Source organism: Stenella coeruleoalba (genome assembly GCF_951394435.1).
Source record: "Stenella coeruleoalba genome assembly, chromosome: 6".
NCBI lineage: Eukaryota > Metazoa > Chordata > Mammalia > Artiodactyla > Delphinidae > Stenella > Stenella coeruleoalba.
In genome coordinates, this window is record NC_137151.1 from 93,760,530 (window position 1) to 93,782,000 (window position 21,471).

Here is a 21,471-nt window from a genome sequence, read left to right on the forward strand (position 1 = left end):
CCATATATGACAAATGCATAGCAAACATCATTCTCAATGGTGAAAAACTGAAAGCACTACCTCTAAGATCAGGAACAAGACAAGGATGTCCACTCTCACCACTCTTATTCAACATAGTTTTGGAAATCCTAACCACAGCAATCAGAGAAGAAAAAGAAAAGGAATACAAATTGGAAAAGAAGTAAACCTGTCACTGCAGATGACATGATACTATACATAGAGAATCCTAAAGATGCCACCAGAAAACTACTAGAGCTAATCAATGAATCTGGTAAAGTTGCAGCATACAAAATTAATGCACAGAAATCTCTTGCATTCCTATACATTAACAACAAAAGATCAGAAAGAGAAATTAAGGAAACACTCCCATTTATTACCATTGCAACAAAAAGAATAAAATACCTAGGAATAAACCTACCTAAGGAGGTAAAAGACCTGTACTCAGAAAACGAAGACGCTGATGAAAGGAATCAAAGATGACACAAACAGATGGAGAGATATACCACGTCCTTGGATTGGAAGAATCAAAATTGTGAAAGTGACTCTACCTCCCAAAGCAATCTACAGATTCAATGCAATCCCTATCAAATTACCAATGGCATTTTTTTACAGAACTAGAACAAAAAATCTTAAAATTTGTATGGAGACACAAAAGACCCCGAATAGCCAAAGCAATCTTGAGGGAAAAAAATGGAGCTGGAGGAATCAGACTTGCTGACTTCAGACTATACTACAAAGCTACAGTAATCAAGACAATATGGTACTGGCACAAAAACAGAAATATAGATCAATGGAACAGGATAGGAAGCTCAGAGATAAACCCACGCACCTATGATCAATGATAAAGGAGGCAAGGATATACAATGGAAAAAAGAGTGTTTCTTCAATAACTGGTGCTGAGAAAACTGGACAGCTACAGGTAAAAGAAAGAAATTAGAACAGTCCCTAACACCATACACAAAAATAAACTCAAAATGGATTAAAGACCAGACATATAAAACCCTTAGGGGAAAACATAGGAAGAACACTCTTTGACATAAGTCACAGCAAGATCTCTTTTGACCCACCTTCTAGAGTAATGGAAATAAAAACAAAAATAAACAAATGGGACCTAATGAAACTTAAAAGCTTTTGCACAGCAAACTATAAACAAGACAAAAAGACAACCCAAGTATGGGAGAAAATATTTGCAAATGAATCAACAGACAAAGATTAATCTCCAAAATATATAAACAGCTCATGCAGCTCAATATTAAAAAAACAAACAACCCAATCCAAAAATGGGCAGAAGACCTAAATAGACATTTCTCCAAAGAAGACATACAGGTGGGCAAGAAGCACATGAAAAGCTGCTCAGCATCACTGATTATTAGAGAAATGCAAATCAAAACTACAATGAGGCATCACCTCACACAGGTTAGAATGGGTGTGCTGGAGAGGGTGTGGAGAAAAGGGAACCCTCTTGCACTGCTGGTGGGAATGTAAATTGATACAGCCACTATGGAGAACAGTATGGAGGTTCCTTAAAAAACTAAGAATAGGGGCTTCCCTGGTGGCGCAGTGGTTGAGAATCCTCCTGCCGATGCATGCAGCAGCTAGGCCCGTGAGCCATGGCCGCTGAGCCTGTGCGTCCGGAGCCTGTGCATCTGGAGCCTGTGCTCTGCAACAGGAGAGGCCACAACAGTGAGAGGCCCACGTACCGCAAAAAAAAAAAAAAAGAAAAAGAAAAAAACTAAGAATAGAACTACATATGACATATAACCCAGCAATACCAGCACTGGGCATATACCCTGAGAAAACCATAATTCAAAAAGACACATGTACCCCAATGTTCACTGCTGCGCTATTTACAATAGCCTGGTCATGGAAGCAACCTAAATGCCCATCGACAGACAAATGGATAAAGAAGATGTGGTACATATATACAATGGAACATTACTCAGCCATAAAAAGGAACGTAATTGGGTCATTTGCAGAGATGTGGATGGACCTAGAGACTGTCATACTGAGTGAAGTAAGTCAGAAAAACAAATATCGTATATTAACGCATATATGTGGAATCTAGAAAAATGGTACAGATGAACCGGTTTGCAAGGCAGAAATAGAGACAGAGATGTAGAGAACAAACGTATGGACACCAAGGGGGGAAAGCGGGGGGTGGGGTGGGATGAATTGGGAGACTGGTATTGGGAGACACATTTACACTAATATGTATAAAATAGATAACTAATAAGAACCTGCTGTATTAGAAAAATAAAATTAAAAAGTAAGAAGTTCAGACATGCATAGATAAGATTGCATGCTTTGAAAAATGCAACGAAGGACAATTTTAAGCTATGAAACTTAGGTAGATATAAAATTAACTCCGGGAAATCCAGTCAAAAGCCAAATAAAGCTGTATTTTATACTGTACAAAAGAAAATGTACATTCTTAATATATCTAGATACATCTAGGGAAAAAGTACACATCTCTCAAGAAACACAATATTTAACATCTTAGATATGTTTCTGCATTGCAGACTGTTAATGAATTTTATACATCTTTATTTACAATAACTTAAAATATTTTTTCATCTCTGGCAGATATTTACAAGGTCAACAGTGACTACATTTCACATTTCAACAATCAACAGCATTAACCAGTTCAGTAAGACAGTTAAGATAATGGCTTACATGCACCAATAAATATGATCTTAAATGTACGGTTTTTTCTCTTCAGTTCTGGAAAAAAATGAATGTTTTCACTAGTCCTAGTTTGAAAGGACGTCAGTCAACAGAGATCATATTTTCTTCATGCCTAGCCTATTTAAATTTTAACCAGCACTATTCTCTGAATACTTGAGAAGTTTATACCAAGCAATAGGTTGATGCTCGTTAAAAGACATACAAAAATGCAAGAGCTGACCTATACAATCTATATCCTTTTATGAAGCAAACATGTGCAAGTGGGATATTTCCTGTATACTTGTCCATTGTGACAGAGATCAGACTACCTAATGTTACAGCAGTAAAAACTTTTCAGAAATTGTAGCTCAGGAAAGCCAAATTATTATGAGAAAGTGGGGAAATAATCTGCATCATAAAAACTTTTCACTTAACCAGTTAAACTGAATGTAAAGCCAGCATAATTTTTAGAATAAGAATCCACTGTAGTTAATGAACTTACTACAAATATTTTAAAACCAACAAAGAATATTGAACATATCTCTCAATTCAGTTTGGATGATAAAACTTAAAAAAACCCACAAAAACCTACATTAGTAATTGTTAGAAAGCCAATCTTCTTTTCTAAGATAGCTGATCAACACATTCATTACTTTTTAATTACCACCTGATATGAAAAAAAAATAATACATATAGTCTGTTTGGAACATCAGTTAATATACTGTTTTATATTTTCCCAAAAAATCATTATTTAATAGTTTAAGTAAATCCATTAGTTCTTATTAAGCTATACATTTAAAAATGAGCGTTTCAGCTTTCTGAACCCAATCCTGTTTTTCTGCAAAGAAAAAAAAAACAATACCCAGAGTGATCATGTACATAAATATGTAAACATACTGTTTTAGCCAATATCATATTTACTAGATATAATTGACATTGCCCATTTAAAAAGATACATTTCCATAATTTACCCAATTTTATTTTTTAAAAGTCACAATATCATACAATATGCCAATTTTAGGAATTCCTCCCTCCTCCTTTTATTTAATACTGATGAGCAGAATCCTCAGTCTGAGTTAAGGAGACATGAAAATGTGCCATAAGAAATAATATTTGGACTTAACCTTTCACTGGTACTTTTGCTGGAAGTATAAATGTTGACATTTTACCAACATGATAAGAAAACCTCAAATGGAATCTTGTAAGTACTGTATATCTGTTCCAGATGGAAGGACATTTCCCCCAGGGCTAGAAATCAATCCTTTATGTTAATGGGGCCTCATTCCTTAACAGTTAGGTACTCCGAAATTCATATTTGGTTAATACATTTTCTTTGGTAAATTTTGTAATTTATGAAGATGTGAAGAACTTCCTCTGATATAATTAACACGGCACTTTTGACACTCAAATACAGCAAACCAGATTGATATCAATTCTGTAGTTGGGGATGGATTGTCCAATTAACTTCATTTTCTTTGAAAACAAAAGACTTTCTTTTTACTAAACCTACCTCCAGGTATGCAATTATGAAAAAAAGACTCATTTATACTTTAAGCTACACCTAATTCTAATTTTGGGGGTAAAATCTATATTAAACACAATAGCATAATAGCAGACATCCGAATGTGACTTAATTTGTAAACAATTTCTTAAAATCCAGAAACAAAACATAGAACTTACATATCTGTACTATGCTGCCAGTTATTTCACATCATTCCCAGCTTTGTGCTAATGTCTATCCTGAACTGTTTGCTCTTGTGTGTATTTCTCACGTGACTAATGGCAAAGACTACAAAATACTGAAGAGATTGAAGTTAACCAAAATTCTGTTGTTGTGTGGTCAGGTTCAGAAGGAATGTACCTACATGGGCAGGGGAAGGTTGGATGATATGACTCCTCTAATTCTAATGGGTTGAGATCACCACACAAATTTCTGGCACCGCCAAAAATCTAATATAGTTTAAGTGCACATTGGTTGACTCTTTGAATAATATTTCCTATGTATGTTCAGTGCCAATGATATACCCATTAGGTACACAATGCAGGTAATACTAAAATTTATGTCTTACATTTATCAACATGACCACCTTGGCAATGGAAAGTTGTAGCAATCTGGTGACTCATGATTTTTTTTTTAGCATGTTAACAGTTTTACACTGCATTTCATCTTCTTATAATCTGGCAAATATTCTAATATTTAGAGTTTAAGCTATCAATTATTTCTAATTGGTTTGCAAACAATTTGTTTCTAAAAAGCACTTTAAAAAAATTAAAGTATTACAAATAAGTGTCTCAACCGACTTCGTGGTTTGAAACATGACAATAATCATTCAACTTGAAAGAGAAAAAGTCTCAGGTTCAGACTGTTTAACATAGCCATAGTATAGAAAAGTTGCTCTGAAATTCTTGTGGATTTTCTGACCACTGGCATGGCCTTTAAACATTTTTAAACTGAAAAACAAGTATGTAACTGAATACTGATTTAAAAAAAAACAAAACCATAAACCTCACTTTGTAATCTAAGATCAGAAATGGAGAGATCTTCCTTGCCAGTGTTTGTATAAATAGTGTACTACCCACTAAAGACAGATACTAGTGTTTCTATTTACAAATGAATATGCAGAGAAGTAAATGACACAACTGATTGTCAACAAGTACTCAAAAAATGGACCCATACTAACCTATCCAAGTGAGGCAGCAAAAACACCCCACTTCATTAAAATAGTCACAAAAATAGTGCAAACAAAACAATCTGAAAGAAGTTATTCTCAGTATTCCAGTGTCTAATAAATAATTATAATTACTTTAAAACTACTAAGTGGAGTTTGAGAATGTAGGTTGGAAATATTGAGCTTATATAGCTGAGACTACTGCAACTAAGATATTTTATCCTGTATATACACTTTAAATGACATGGTCACCATTCTGTTATGGAACCGTAAGCTTCACACTATATACCTTTTTCAATTACATAAGGAAATATTGCTGTTATCTATCTGCTCTGGGCACAAATAAGGTCCAATCTCTTTACATTAGAAATTGTGGAATCAAATTTATTTAATCTTTACTTTGTAATACTCCACTGTGCAATACAACTAACTTGCCATGTAGGTGACTGTGAAAGCTGGCTGATTCAAAAATTACTTAAGATAGCTAGAAACACTGATCAAAGTCATTTCATTGGGTTTATTTTTGCATTTAAATAAATCCCCAGAAATATAATCAACTATAAAATGGCAGCATTCAACTGCTATGTGGCAGAAAATAGTAAGGCATAAATTAGAATAAGAAAAATGTATCTATCCTTATATCTGTGGTATAGATACCTACATTTCCAACACTTCCCCATCTATGTTTACTACTCTACATTTTTTTCTGGATTTAATACCTTTCTTCACATGCTGTATTCACCAACTACTAGACCAGAACTGTAAAGACGCTACAGAAGTGGAGAGTGTTACATTTACCATAGGACAAGTAAAAGGAGGCAGTGGGGTGTTAATACGCATTCAACGGGAGACAGGAGTTTAATTCTGGCTCTGCTTCTTAGTTATGTGACTCTGATCACATTACAACCTTTCTGAGTCTCAGTTTCCTGAGGATGGATATGGAGGGGTGGGTGCTGGGAGACTGGCTAGATTATCTCTACAGGCTCTTTAGCACAAAAATTCTGATTCTATAATAAACAGGCACAGGAGCGTCATCAGGAGGGTAAGAATGGTGGTAGGGGTCAGGATTTCAAATTAGAACCATCAACCCCCTCCAGATTCTCAAAATATTTTTATATTTAAAAATCTTACTTCCAAGGTAGCTTTCACTTTACACTTGGTTTGTTCTAGGACATGTAAATGTTCTAGTAACATGATTTCAAATTAATGTCATAGGGAAGAGTTCCCAAAGCTTTCAGATATTTCTTTGTATTTTTAAATCAAACCTGGCATAGATGGCAACAATCAAATTGTTTTTTATAGAAAACAAGTATTTTCTCCCTAACTAGCTTGTCCATAAATGGAAGAACTTTTTAAAATGGAAATTAGGAAGTATAGAAACAAAAGGTTGTTAAAGGATAAAGCATGAATATTGCTGGCATATATTTGTAACAGCTGTATATCTGAAAACTATTTTACATTAAATGCCAATAAATAATGCAAATGAATATCAAAAATCTCTTAGAAAATGTGACTATGGTTCATGACTGACTCATTCCATTTTAACTATATCTTGCACAGGAAATCTGTTCTAAGACCCCGAATGCAAAATTTGAACTAAATGAAATGTTTCTTCTTTAGGGCCAAATTATATCACTTAAAAGAATGGAACACAAATGTTAGAGGATCATGAAATATTAACAGCTATGTATATGTACAAAATATATACGAATACACATAGAAATAAATGAAATTCTCTAAGGTGAAAGTTTTTCAGAACCAACTTTTCAGGTATAAGATTTCTAACAAACCAGAGGGAGAGCTTATTATATTTATTATAGCCTTTGTTGTAATCTGGTATTATTTGGTATTTTTTTGTGCTTTAACTAAAATCATGCTAGATTTAGATGCCAATAAATGCACAATGTGTTGAATTAAAAACAACCCTTCAGTCTCTTAAATCAACCAGACATTTCTGCCATAAAGTGACTGATCTCCAGCCATGGCCAAGACCTCACCCCCTGGTAAGTACAATGCTCTTTTCCTTTCACACCTGAAACTCTGTATGTTACAGACCTTTACACCTCATTTATTTTGTTGCTTTTAATTCATTTACCTGACATCCCTTAAATTAAAAGAAGTAAGGGATATCTAAAATATTCTTTGTGATTTATACATATACACACTATACACACACACACACACACACATATATATATATACACAATCAACAAATCTCTGTTTATCAACTTTTAGCTTTCCCCCGGACTTTGGCAATGTTGTAGGTAATAGTTCAGGCTCTAGTTTTCCATTTTCATGTGAGCTGAAAAATATTACACACCACCAAATTCAAACAAGCATCTCACTGTTCTTATAAAGATTCTAACAGAAAGTCCCTTACAAAAACCTCTTACAATAAAAGGTGGGGGGGGGGGATGGGTAGATTTTTAGGTGTGAAAAAAACAAGAGGCATTTTTCTGGTTATTTTATTTATCAAAATCTATTGTAATTTTAATCAGTAGAGATAATATTTTAAACTTTGTTAATTAGGAGAATACTTGCTTTCTATAAATTCAGTATATTTTTCTTTCACAACAATAAAATAAAAATGTCTAAATGTACAAAGCACTAATCACTCTGACATACTGTGTGGAAGAATGTATAGCAGTTCAAGTCACAATACACTGATTTTCAAAAACCAATGTATTTTCTTCTATTTCAATCAAGCATTAGAGCCTGAGACCCAGAAAAGGTCATAAAGAAACCTTATCCAACCAAATCAGAACTAAAAAAAAAAATTTTTTTAAACCAATAATGCACTTTTGTAGCCTCTTAGTACAGTTACCAAATGCTACTTACATACATTCAACATCTAGCTTACTGGCATGATTTTTTATAAAAATGAGAAACTTTTGCAGATATATGATTAGAAGGTACACAAATTGCATTACATTAAACACAAAGGCAGTGTGGTCCTTTTAGGAGAAATCAAGTCAGTACCCCCTGGTAGAAATGTTCTATAAAAATGTGTCACATTGAAGCGTCAGTGTTTTCAGCCAATTATCTGTCCCTGATGTATTTCCTTGGAGTATATGATCTATCAGGACTTCAGGTTTCTTAATCCAAAATATCTGACTGAATTTAGGTACATCTAGAAAGCAGCTGAAAGGGTTTCTCCAATAGTCTGACATCACAGAAAGTGGGTTGAGAAATCCCTCTCTTTACCTGAAGACGTACCTGTTCTACTTCAGTCATCAACAGCTCACAAAGGAAAAGAAAAAAAACAATCAAAACTTCCCTCACACACAATCCCACACAAGCTAAACAAAAACTACCCCCTCCCCCCATAAAACCCCAGCACCAAAGTGTCAATCATTCCTGGGAAATAGAACATGCCCCTTGGATTCTCTGATTTATTAGCTGTTCAAACTTGAAGGACAGAAATGACCTTATGTCCTTGGGGGGAGGAGGGAAGACATGTTAATAATGACTATAGAGCCATTGAGAAAGTGCATTATCTATTACACAATCAACTTAGAGCCCTGTCCTCCAACAGAGGTGGCTACAACTTGATTTAAATGCCTCAGTAATTGAACATTGTGTCCTCGAGATAAAGGAGATGGGGGAAAAAAGAGCCACCCTCGTTTTAATGAAAAAGTGCAGCAGTCTACCACCTTTCCCCATGCTTCTCAAGAAAATAATTGCACAGACTCAGAGAAGTCCAAAGTCATAGCAGAATCTCTGAGGCACTCCTGGTTAAGAGAGAAAAAATATGACCCAGTAATCTTCATAGATTATGAGAACAAACCCGTTTTTTTTTTTTTAAACAAAAGCTGAAGAATCATTCATAGGGATCATATACACCATTTCCTCTAACATAACCTCAGTCTCACAGTGTTGAAATGGGACCGATCAGCCTACGATGGATTGCACTTCACCCAAGGAGAAAGGAAGGTGTGGAAAACACAAACATTTTCTACTGCTTCACAAACACATTTACAAGGAATAGGTGAAGAGAAGATATAGGAAGGAGGGAAAAGAAAACCTTATTGCTGTTTCCATACAAAATACAGTATGAAGATACCTAAACTAAATCAAATCTGTTTATGATGACCAATATTTTCACAAGTGGGATGAAGTGTCTTCTTGCACATGAAATGTTCAGTTTAGAAGGTAAGCAGAAAGATGAGAGAGGATGTCAAGACTACACCTGGGATATTAGCTGCATATTGAAACTTGGGGATCGAGACTGCTTGGTTAAGGGAGCCCCTGGGCTGAGGAGCTCTTTACCTTCTCCAGTTTGACCTAGCCGGTCTTCCTGCAGACTGACAGTTGAATATCGATTAGCATTGTTAGCTGCTAAATTAGTAACACCCTCAGTGCCAACCCCAATGCTGGTACTTGCTTGACTGCCATTTACATAGTCAAACGATTTACTTGAGGAAGCACTGGCTGTCCGGATTAGACTTATACTATTAGTTTTTGGCACCACCTGGCCAGCAGGCAGGCTCAGGTGTTTCTTCATCGGCGTCAGCTCAATTGAATCTACACTAAGATCAGCTGGTTGCTGTACATACTGCCTGCGAACTACTGAATCTCGAGGGCTCTCACTGGATTTGATAGCAGAAGTTGTTTCTTTATCCTTGGCTGAACGCCCAGTTGCTACTTTCCTTAAGTTTCCCCTCTGAGAAGAGGAGGATGGTTTGGTCCCAATTGGCTGGCTGCTGAGGGAAGCCCCTGATGAAAATCCTTCATCTGCATCATTCAGGTTTACCGACTCCTCTCCTCCATTTACACCCTCAGCACCTAAAAAACAAATCAGACAGACTCAGCAATAGCTAAATTAAATAAGAAGTAGCTGTGAATAACAACTCAACTGACCTTATCTCCTAGGTAATGTTTGCTATAGGTCAGCAATGGCCCTTGCTATCAACACTTCCCCTAAATAATTTAGGGGAAGAAACCTTAATCTAGAATTCTAATGTTATTCATTCTATTCATTTAGCTTTAATTAGGCTAGCTTTTGTAAAACTATCCACAAACAAACCTAGCATACTATCAATATTTAGACACACAAAACAACTTAGGGTAAAATACAACATTTTGTTACATAAATCTTTATGATACACCTTGTCAATTTGAGGTGACCATATCTATTTAAAAAAACAAAAATTTTTCCTCATATCTTCCTTAACCTATCATAAAATAGAACTTACAAATGAGACCCCCTTCTAATTTCAGTCACCCAGAATAATGTCAAAAACTCATCCCCAAACCCTTTTTAACTACAATGAAATTTTATATTTATTCAACAGCTAAGTGCTTCTAAATGGCTTTAAAACCTTTAACATGGAACTAGTACATTTTCTAACTCTAAACTAAAAACTCTAGATTGCTTCCAGTAACTTCATATTCACATTCTGTCTTATGAAAATCTCTACTCACTGGTTTCCATATTTTCTTGATCGATTAATGTGAAAATATTTGATTATCAGAGAGCAAGGGTAGGGAACCAGCAGGGATACTGAGGAAGAATTTTTACTATTTTATAATATATAAATAATATATACAATAATTTTTATATGATGTATTTCTATAATATTTTTTAGTATTTAGAGATATATTATTGTCGGGATCACAAAATACTATAGTGTCTCATTATGTTTCATGCAGAAACTGCAGTTAATGAAAGAATCCTTATCTTGGGATTTTGTAAGAAAGGAAGCATATATAATATATTTAGCTTGGGGTTTCCAGAAAGCCCAATTCTCTTACTGAAAGTATGATCAACATTCTCTTAGAAAGTAGAACATTTGTTTCTTTCAAAAACTGATAGCAGTTTGCTACCTTTTAAATATGTTTACCAGACTGTAAGAAAGTTAAATCTGAATCTACATACAGATATCAATATTATAGTTAAGGTAAAATGTTAGGAAAAAAATCTGAAAAAACATTACTTTGAGATACAAGTTACCTAAGTAAAATATACATGAAATAGTTAAACACAATCTTTATTTAACACAGTACCTGAAAAAAATAAAAATGTTTTCTCATATGCATTAGTTATTTCTTTGCTTCAAAAGAATAATGAACTAGGCTATCCTTAAAGCAAAAGGCATCTTGTTATTTCCAGCAGTTTAACAATCTTTATTCATCATGCAAAGCCATATGAAAATGCAGCTGACACCACTTCTCTCAACCCCTTCTTCAAAAGAACCGTATATAATATACAGCAAAACAAAAACTTTATATTTATATGACATCATCTTAGCAATTATTTACAATTACTCTAAAGAACTCCACAATGCCCAAGAAAAGACAGTTACTGGTTCAGAATTAATATCAGTAAATATAAAACTAGGAGTGAACAGAAATGTATCATTGGGTATATATATGGTTAGGAAAGGAGACTGAGAGACTTAGTGCTAGCTTCTGAATCTTGCCACATGCAGATCTGACGCCCAAGCGATATGGCCATAAAGAGATGATGATAACATAAAAACCACCATGCAAGAGAATCTACTGATATTTTATATACTAAGAAATGCTATTTCAGTATAGTGGAACACTGAATATACTTTAATCATAAGCGTTGTCCTCAGTTTAGTAATAACTTTAAATTCAGCTTTTAAAAGTCACAACATAAAATGTTACTTCACAATCGGGATAAAGGTAGGTGATGGGGTCATATTCTCCCTTCAATTTCAACATATAATAAATACAACTTTAACTGTAAAACTATTTAAAACCATTAGAAAACATGTTTTCTTTTCCTTTTTTCTTTCTTTCTTTTTTTGGCTGTGCCACACAGCTTGTGGGATTTTAGTTCCCTGTCCAGGGACTGAAATTGGGCCCTCGGCAGTGAGAGCACAGAGTCCTAACCACTGGACCACCAGGGAATTCCCTTCTTTTTCTTTTAGAAGACCAATTATTGATGCTAATCCAAAAGCTCCAGAAGACTTCAGAATTACCAAAACTTTTCATAGGTTTTAGCAATTTCCATATTTCTGTTTAAAAAACCTCAAGGAATAAAAAGGCAATTGTGTCTAACAACTTTTTTCCTTTCTAATTTTCCCCCGGGTGATAATACTATTCATGATCCAAAGATGAGGCAACCAAAAAGGATTTTTAATGAACTTTTCTGTTTATGTCTGCCTTTCCTTATAAATTAGCTTTTACTAATATTGATTTAAAGCTACAATTAAGCTAGATTAAAAGGGAAAATAATTTGAGAAATTTCAAACACACCAAAGGGACTCATTCCTCTTTCTTTGTGGCTACACCCCACCCTCACAAAGTGAAATTTTACCAGTAATAGGAGATATTAAAATAGGATGTTTTAACATTTAATAGGATATTTTAAAGGAATTCTATTTTGATTTCTTTTTCAAAGTGTATGACTTATGATTAACAGGAAGAAATGTTTCTACCTAATCCCATACTTTTTAGAATTTCATCAAGTGTTAATGTACTTCCGTTTAGCACAAATACTCCAATATTCTAACAATGGTAGTAGATACACGTCAAGTGTCTCATTTAGGCATCAAGAATGTGGAGAAATAGACTGTTGTTCAATTTAGGCCAACTCTGAATTCGACATCTATTCATATACTTATTTTTATGCATTATACAAGATAAAACTGACTCCCAGGGATAACATAAAGAGATACAGAAGAACGAAAAGGGAAGGCTGCGTCTTTCACACGATTCTTTTCATAGCACCAACTTCTTTGTGTCCCTAGATCATGCACATGCAACAATGTTAAATGAAGTAAGGCCAATCTGGGCAAATGGGCAAGGGAACAGAGGGTAGATTTAGATTCTTACTGAGCATGCTCAAATTTCTAATGCACCAAAAAGCAAGAGATTTCCCTAAGGTGGAAGGTAACTGCTTCATGTATGTTTGGTCTTTAAAATAAGTAAAAATATGTAACCTATTTTAAAACTTCTTGCTATATTTCATAAATTAGTGTATAGCTTCCACAGCAGCAATATATTAAATAATGAAAAACTATCAGGCCACAGTTCCCTCTTTCACAAAACCACCTTCTATGGCATCACACGTAAAACTGCAAATACTTTCCTATCAGAGAGAAGTATTCTTTTCCAGATAGTGGTCATGGGTGTGGTGGCAGGGGAGGGGTAAAAAAAATTCTCATTTGAGATACCCACACTGTAGAAAAAAGGATCTGCTAGGATTTATAACCTCTAAATAATACATTTCAATTCTGTTTGGGAGCTTTATAAGGCAATCATTATTTACAATAAATGATAAAATGTAGTGTGCACCAGGACAGCACATTTATAGAGGAAAGATGTCAGTAGTTCACTAGTTAGACCCAGGCAACCTGACTCAACGATTATAAAAAGCCAATCAATACTTGTTTATTCTGTCAAAGAGATAAGAAATTCTTGTTAATTGACCACCCTGGGACTAGAGACAAATCAGCTGGCTCCACTTTAGTCCAGTTTCTCAAAGATAATGTGTTAGTGCTTTACAACTCTCCTCACATATTTTCAAAAGAATACATTACTATATAAATGAAATTGATGCATACTGACTAATAAGGCTCATGTCCATTGGGTGCATTTTTCCTTTCCTGATGTTAGAATAAACATGCTCAGTAATGAAAAAATCCCAAGCATTTGCAGACCTTTTGGAGACAGGCCTCTCCCTTGTTAGTAGCCATGCCAAGCTGTTCTTTAGTTACACAGGGATGCAGACTCCAGGCCAGCACAAATGGTAACTAAAGATTGTACCTGACCTGGTGCTAGCCATATTGGGGGGGGGGGTGCACTTTGCAAGGAGGAGCTAATATACCCTGGGGTAGTGGAAACACACACTAGAATGGAAAGATGTTCTGCTTGGGGACAGAGAGCCAGGATCCTTCTCCAGCAACTGCCTCACTGACTTTTGCCTCCTCATCTCTGTCCTACCCTCTGTTGTGGCTGCTGCTGAGTTGGGCTCCGGTGAGCCGTGCTCAGGAGTCCTGCGCACCAGCACCTCCCCCTCTTGCACACGTTTGATCCCTAGGTCAGTGGAGCCGTGTTGGATCGGGGAGCCAGGAATACTCGAGTCAGCCTCGTTTGAGAAGTCAAAGCCATCTGGGATTCAACATATAAAATTTTAGTGCTTTTGTGCTGCTCTATTCTTTTCTGAGCATTTTGACCCAGGCAGATAAGAGAATGTATATATGGATATGATATAAACGCAAACATTACTTATATAGTTACATGTGTGTGCACAGCATGCACACACATAAGGTAGCAGATGAGTAATGTGAGGTTTGCAAATGAATAGGAGAGAAAAATAGAGATCATTAAAACAGCAATTAATATCTCTTAGGCAAGACAGCTTGACTATTCAAGTACCATACGCCTATGAAATACTGCTGGACTCAGCACTTATATGAAAAGAAAAAGAAAGATAAAAATCAATTCTTTTGTGGATGGCTGTATTATACCATTAGTTTGGCCAGTTATATAGTTTTCTCCCACAATTCTCATACAGGCACCTTTTTTCCCAGTATGGTAACAGGCTTACAGAAATTTCTTTCCTATTGTTATTACTAGTTCAAAAAAGACAAAAATTAACTTGATCTTATTTTCTGTTTTAACATTCATAAAGCAGTCTAAATAATATCTTCCTGCTTTATAAAATATATATACATATTTATATTAAAATGAATTCAGGTATTTAAACCATTTTCTAGTGCTATTTTTAACAACTAAACAATTTTACTGTAATTACATAAAGTACTATAATATCATGTGCTAATATAGTCTGTAAAAACTTACTTTAATCCATGAGTGGGCTGTAGGGATTTCGTACTCACCTTCTCTCCTCCATCTATGGCGACGGATTGAAGCTGTTGTAATCGCAGTCCGAGAAATCCTCGGCACTGTTGGAGTGACTTCGACTTTAAGTACTTTCTGGCCTTCTTGTGAAGAATCAGGAGCATCAAATGGTAATGAGTTTTTCATGGCATTGGCAACCTAAAATGATAACATAAGTCTATATATATTTACACCCAATATACAATTTATGCTTATTTTACACTTCATGTTTCCCTACTTTTTAAAATATGTACTTAAAACATCTATTATAAAATATACAAGCATAATGTGTCAGAAATGTCTGTATCTCCACTGGTGTATATTCTTTTAGGCAGGCTTTAAAATGAGAATTCATTTAAAATAATGTAGTCACACACCCCCATCGATTCCTTGAAGTTGTTGACTTTCAAAGAGAAAAAACACTCCAAAGAAAGAAAAAGTGTTTTTAACATTTGAACCCTGATATAAGAAAATTTAGAATAAGTTTCTGATTATTCAGATGATAAATAACATGCAAAATTTAATCTATAATAAAAAAATTAGCTTTGTTTCCATGAGGAGAAATTTTCCCTAAACACGTCTGGCATTTTGTTCCACCACTTTCTGTTCTCCATGGAGGAGAGTGAGATATGTGCCTGGAGAGTAATCACCATTGGCTGCTCCATGTTTCCTGATTGGGTAGTCCTAATCTAGCAAAGACCTTAAGCTAGAGGACTGTTTGCTCCCTCCCTCTCCACTTGGAAAGGACAAGTGAAATGCAACAACCTGGATACCTGTGCCTGCTCTGCCAACTCAAATCTTCTCTCCAGTGGGCTGTTCCAACATCCAGACGAAAGTGTAGGGAGTGAAGTCTTTCAATCTAGCCTTTATCAGCAATAAAGATGATGCTTGCTTTTCTATCTACCAACTATTTTATCTATATCACCGGGCTCTATTTTAGAGAAAAGGAGTGTTACTCACTGGGTCCCTTGGAGACCCCTAACAATAAAGGATTATTCTAGAACTACAGATTACTAATCTCTCTACTTATATTGCCTTGGAAATGCCACCTCTAGTTAATTTATAAGACTTACAAGGATAAGAGTATGAATTTAAAGAGTCTCACATGCATGGTCTTATTATCATGATATAATTTTTTATCTTGTTGTCCATTTGTTTTTTGGTGTTCTTTTTGGCTGCACCGTGCAGCTTGTGGGATCTTAGTTCCCCAACCAGGGGTCAAACCTGGGCCCTTGGCAGTGAGAGTGCAGAACCCTAACCACTGGACCACCAGGGAATTCTCTGTCCATTTGCTTTACAGTAACCTTTAGGGTTAAATTAGGGATGCTGACATGAGGAAAAAAAATTCAAATATGAAAGAATTAATGTAAATGTTACTTCAATAAATTTATATTTAGCTTAAGATATAACAAATGATATGAAGAAAATGGCTTTAAAAATTGTACTCTTAAATTGCTGCAAGTAAAAATACATAAATAATATTTTAAAAATACCATTATAAAATACTACAAAAAGCTTAGAAAACACAGAAAATTGCAAAGAAATAAAAACTATCCACAGTTGAATCACCTAGACAACTATTAGCATTTGTTTTGTTTCCTTAGTCCTGTCTAGATTTAAAAAATAGTTGTATACTGCTTTACCACTTAACACAGCTAAAATGAATTTTCAAACATATAACTTCATCAAGTAAATAACATAACTTAATCATTCTCTGCTGTAAAATGTTTAGAGTTCTGATTCCTTTGCAATTAAACTAACATTGATCTAGTGTTCACAATACTTAAAAAAAATTTTAAGTAGTTTCTTGGGAAATGTTGCTAGACATGGGAAAGAAAATACGCACACATTACCAAACTGCTTCTGCAAAGGGATGATCAGAGTTGTGTCATACTGTTACTGGTAACATAGAGAATGTCTTCCTTACTCTGCTACTGGATGTTCACATTTATTTTTTGATTGATCATTTATCCTTTGGAGACATATTTATTTTGTGGAAGAGTATGAAATTTTTATATAGAACAAAATATTAATTGGCTTTTTCGTCATGCCTGTTGATAATATTTTTCTCAATTTGTGTACCACATATTAATTTTGGTTTTAAAAAACTGATGGTTTAGGGAATATCCGGTGGTCTAGTGGTTAAGACTACACACTTCCATTGCAGGGGGACATGGGTTCAATCCCTGGTCAGGGAACTAAAATCCCAGATGCTGCACAGTGCAGCCAACGAATCAAAACAAAACAAACAAACAAACAAAAACTGATGGTTTAGAATTCAGATGTTTATGTAAGAAAAAAAAAATCAACCTTTTTTGGTAATGTGTCACCATCACTAAAGCTTAGAAAGTCCTTCCTTCTCTAGAAATTTGAGTAAATATTTATAACTTTTCTTCTTTCTTATCTTAAAGGATTTTAAGACATTTAGTTCTTAAATTTATCTGAACTTTATTTTGATATGTTATAAGAGGACAGGATCTAAACCAATTTTGTTTTCTCTCCAATTGTTACTATGGAATAAATCTCTTTCCCTCAATGATTTAAAATGCCTCATATATTACATATTGAATTTTAAACCTACTAGTGCCCTTTTCAGGCACAGGAATGTTTAATAAAAACTAAATATAACAACTTACCAATAACGGTTGAGAAAAGAGTTCTAGCTGAGCTCTATAAATGATGTCATCAAGGACTTCCTGGCCAAGGTCCCATTGTCCATTATACCTATGGAGAAGCAGATTATTTACTATCTTTAGAAAATATCTCTAATTTTCAATAACCATCTTTTCTATTCTTCTATTATTTTGGTTCTGTAACAAGATTTTCACGTTAATTTGTGCATCATTTCATTTCTTGGTTATAAGAACAAAATGAAGATTTCAATACTAACATTTAAAATATTTTACAGGACTTCCCTGGAGGCTCAGTGGTTAAGAATCCACCTGCCAATGCAGGGGACATGGGTTTGAGCCCTGGTCCGGGAAGATCCCACATGCCGCAGAGCAACTAAGCCCATGTGCCACAACCACTGAGCCTGCGCTCTAGAGCCCGCAAGCCACAACCACTGAAGCTGCATGCCACAACTACTGAAGCCCGCGCACCTAGAGCCCGTGCTCCGCAACAAGAGGAGCCACTGCAATGAGAAGCCCGCTGCAACGAAGAGTAGCCCCCACTCGCCACAACTAGAGAAAAGCCAGTGCACAGCAATGAAGACTCAACACAGCCATAAATAAATAAATTCATTAATTAAAAAAAAGAAAGTCATGAAACTTCCTAAAAATAAAATATTTTACAGATGTCTCTACATATTAATTGGTTTTTATCATGTGTTGATATTTAGGGTGATCTATTTAATGCATTCATGAAAACCTGGGTTATGAACAACGTAGAAAGACATAGAGTTCCATACAGAAAACCTGACAGTTTTTAGTCTTCAATTTAATGATTACTTATATTTTGGCTATTTTAAAAGTACTGAAAGGACTATGAACAATTATACATCAACAAACTGGACAACCTAGAAAATGGATAAATTCCTAGAAATACACAACCTACCACGACTGAATCATGAAGAAATAAAAATCTGAACAGACCCATCACTGTACCCACAGGAGATTGAATCGGTAATCAAAAACCTCCCAATAAGCAAACGTCTGGGGCCAGATGGCTTCATGGGTGAATTCTACCAAACATTTAAAGAAATAATACCAATCTTCAAATTCTTCCAAGAGTGAGCACTTCCATATTCATATCACAAGGCCAGCATCCCCCTTATACAAAAATCAGACAAGGACACTATAAGAAAATTACAAGCCAATATGCCTGATGAACATAGCATAAATGCAAAAATCCTCAACAAAATATTAGCAAACTAAATTCAACAATTCACTAAAAGGATCATACACCATGGTAAAGTGGGGTTTATCCCTGGGATGCAAGGATGGTTCAACATCTACAATTTAATCAATCGTGATACACCATATTAACAAAATGAAGGATAAAAATCACACAATCATATCAATAGATGTACAATAAGCATTTGACAAAATTCGAAATCCATTCATGATTAAAAAACTCTCAAAAAAGTGGGTACAGAGGGGATGTAGCTCAACATAATGAAGGCTATACATGATAAGCCCACAGTCAACAACAAACTCGACAGTGAAAAATGGAAAGCTTTTCCTCTAAGATCAAGAACAAGGATGGCCACTCTCGCAACTTTTATCCAACATAGTACTGGAAGTTCTAGCAAATCAGAAAAAAAGAAGTGAAACTGTCTCTATTTGCAGATGACATGATATATAATACAGGTGACCCTTGAACAACTTGGGCTTGAACTGCACAAGACCACTTATACGTGGATTCTTTTCAATAAATACCAACTACAGTAATACACAATCTGTGGTTGGTTGAAGCGTAGATATGGAAGGCTGACTTTAAAGTTATACTTAGATTTTCAACTGTGCAACTGGCACCCCTAACCCCTTTGCTGTTCAAGAGTCAACTGTAGAAAACTCTTAAAACTACACCAGAAAACTGTTAGAATAAACAAATATGGTAAACTTGTAGGTATAAAAGCAATAACAAAAATCTACTGCATTTCTTTAAAAAAAAAAAGAGAATCCCCCAGTGGTCCATTGGTTAAGACTCTATGCTTTCATTACTGAGGGCGTGGGTTCAATCTCTGGTCGCGGAACTAAGATCCCACAAGCCACGCGGTATGGCCAAAAAAAAAACAACAAAAAACTGCTCTTTCTATACACTAATAATAAACTATCAGAAAGGGAAATTAAGAAAATAATCCCATTAACAATTAAATTAAAAAATACCTAATAATAAATTTAACTAAGGAGGTGAAAGATCTGAGCATTTTCTTAATTGTGCACTTATGATTTTTCATATAATACCTCAATGAAAGAAACTGAAGAACACACAAATAAATAGAAGGATATTCCACGCTCAAGGACTGAAAGAACTAATATTGTTAAAATGTCCATACTACCCAAAGCAATCTACAAATTCAGTGCAATGCCTATCAAAATTCTAGTGACATTTTTCATAGAAATAGAGCAAACAACTCTAGAATTTATATGGAACCACAAAGGACCCTGAATAGCCAAAGCAATCTTGAGAAACAACAAACCCGGAGGCATGATACTTACTAATTTCAAACCGTATCACAAAGCTTTAGGCCTAAAAACACACAGAGATCAATGGAACAGAATGGAGAGCTGAGAAATAAACATATGCATATATAGTCAATTAATTTAAACAAATATGAGAATATAAAATAGGGAATGGATAGTGTCTTTACTAAATGGTGCTGGGCCACGAAACCAGCTTTACAACAAATGCTAAAGGAACTTCTCTAGGCAGGAAAACACAAGAGAAGGAAAAGACCTACAAAAACAAACCCAAAACAATTAAGAAAATGGTAATAGGAACATACATAATGATAATTACCTTAACTGTACATGGATTAAATGCTCCAACCAAAAGTCATAGACTGGCTGAATGGATACAAAAACAAGACCCATATATATGCTGTCTACAAGAGACACACTTCAGACCTAGGGACACATACAGACTGAAAGTGAGGGGATGGAAAAAGATATTCCATGCAAGTGGAAATCAGAAGAAAGCTGGAGTAGCAATTCTCATATCAGACAAAATAGACTTTAAAATAAAGACTATTAGAAGAGACAAAGAAGGACACTACATATGATCAAGGGATCAAACCAAGAAGAAGATATAACAATTGGAAATATTTATGCACCCAACATAGGAGCACCTCAATACATAAGGCAAATGCTAATAGCCATAAAAGGGGAAATCGACAGTAACACAATCATAGTAGGGGACTTTAACACCCCACTTTCACCAATGGACAGATCATCCAAAATGAAACTAAATAAGGAAACACAAGCTTTAAATGATATATTAAACAAGATGGACTTAATTGATATTTATAGGACATTCTAGCCAAAAACAACAGAATACACTTTCTTCTCAAGTGCTCATGGAACATTCTCCAGGATAGATCATATATATATATTTTTTTTTTTTTGCAGTACGTGGGCCTCTCACTGCTGTGGCCTCTCCCGCTGCGGAGCACAGGCTCCAGACGCGCAGGCTCAGCGGCCATGGCTCACGGGCCTAGCCGCTCTGCGGCATGTGGGATCCTCCCAGACTGGGGCATGAACCTGTGTCCCCTGCATCGGCAGGCGGACTCTCAACCACTGCGCCACCAGGGAAGCCCCATAGATCATATCTTGGGTCACAAATCAAGCCTTGGTAAATTTAAGAAAATTGAAATCGTATC

At 35.2% G+C, this 21,471-nt stretch overlaps 1 protein-coding gene across 5 annotated transcripts in view; it reads right to left on the reverse strand.

Annotated features, from left to right (window-relative positions):
• Positions 1-2,157: 2,157 nt before the first annotated feature.
• The window catches only part of HYCC2 (hyccin PI4KA lipid kinase complex subunit 2), a 73,600-nt gene continuing 54,286 nt past the window's right edge, over positions 2,158-21,471 (reverse strand). For 4 of the 5 annotated variants that reach the window (XM_079925039.1, XM_079925037.1, XM_079925038.1 and 1 more), the window contains 4 exons: positions 17,786-17,873; positions 15,149-15,308; positions 14,250-14,417; positions 2,158-10,118 (listed from right to left, as the gene is read on the reverse strand). In XM_079925039.1, the coding sequence (XP_079781165.1) occupies positions 9,517-10,118; positions 14,250-14,417; positions 15,149-15,308; positions 17,786-17,873 (1,018 nt within the window). In that variant the 3' untranslated portion in view covers positions 2,158-9,516. The remainder of the gene's footprint in view (positions 10,119-14,249; positions 14,418-15,148; positions 15,309-17,785; positions 17,874-21,471) is intronic. The other variant, XM_079925040.1, reaches the window with a different exon arrangement.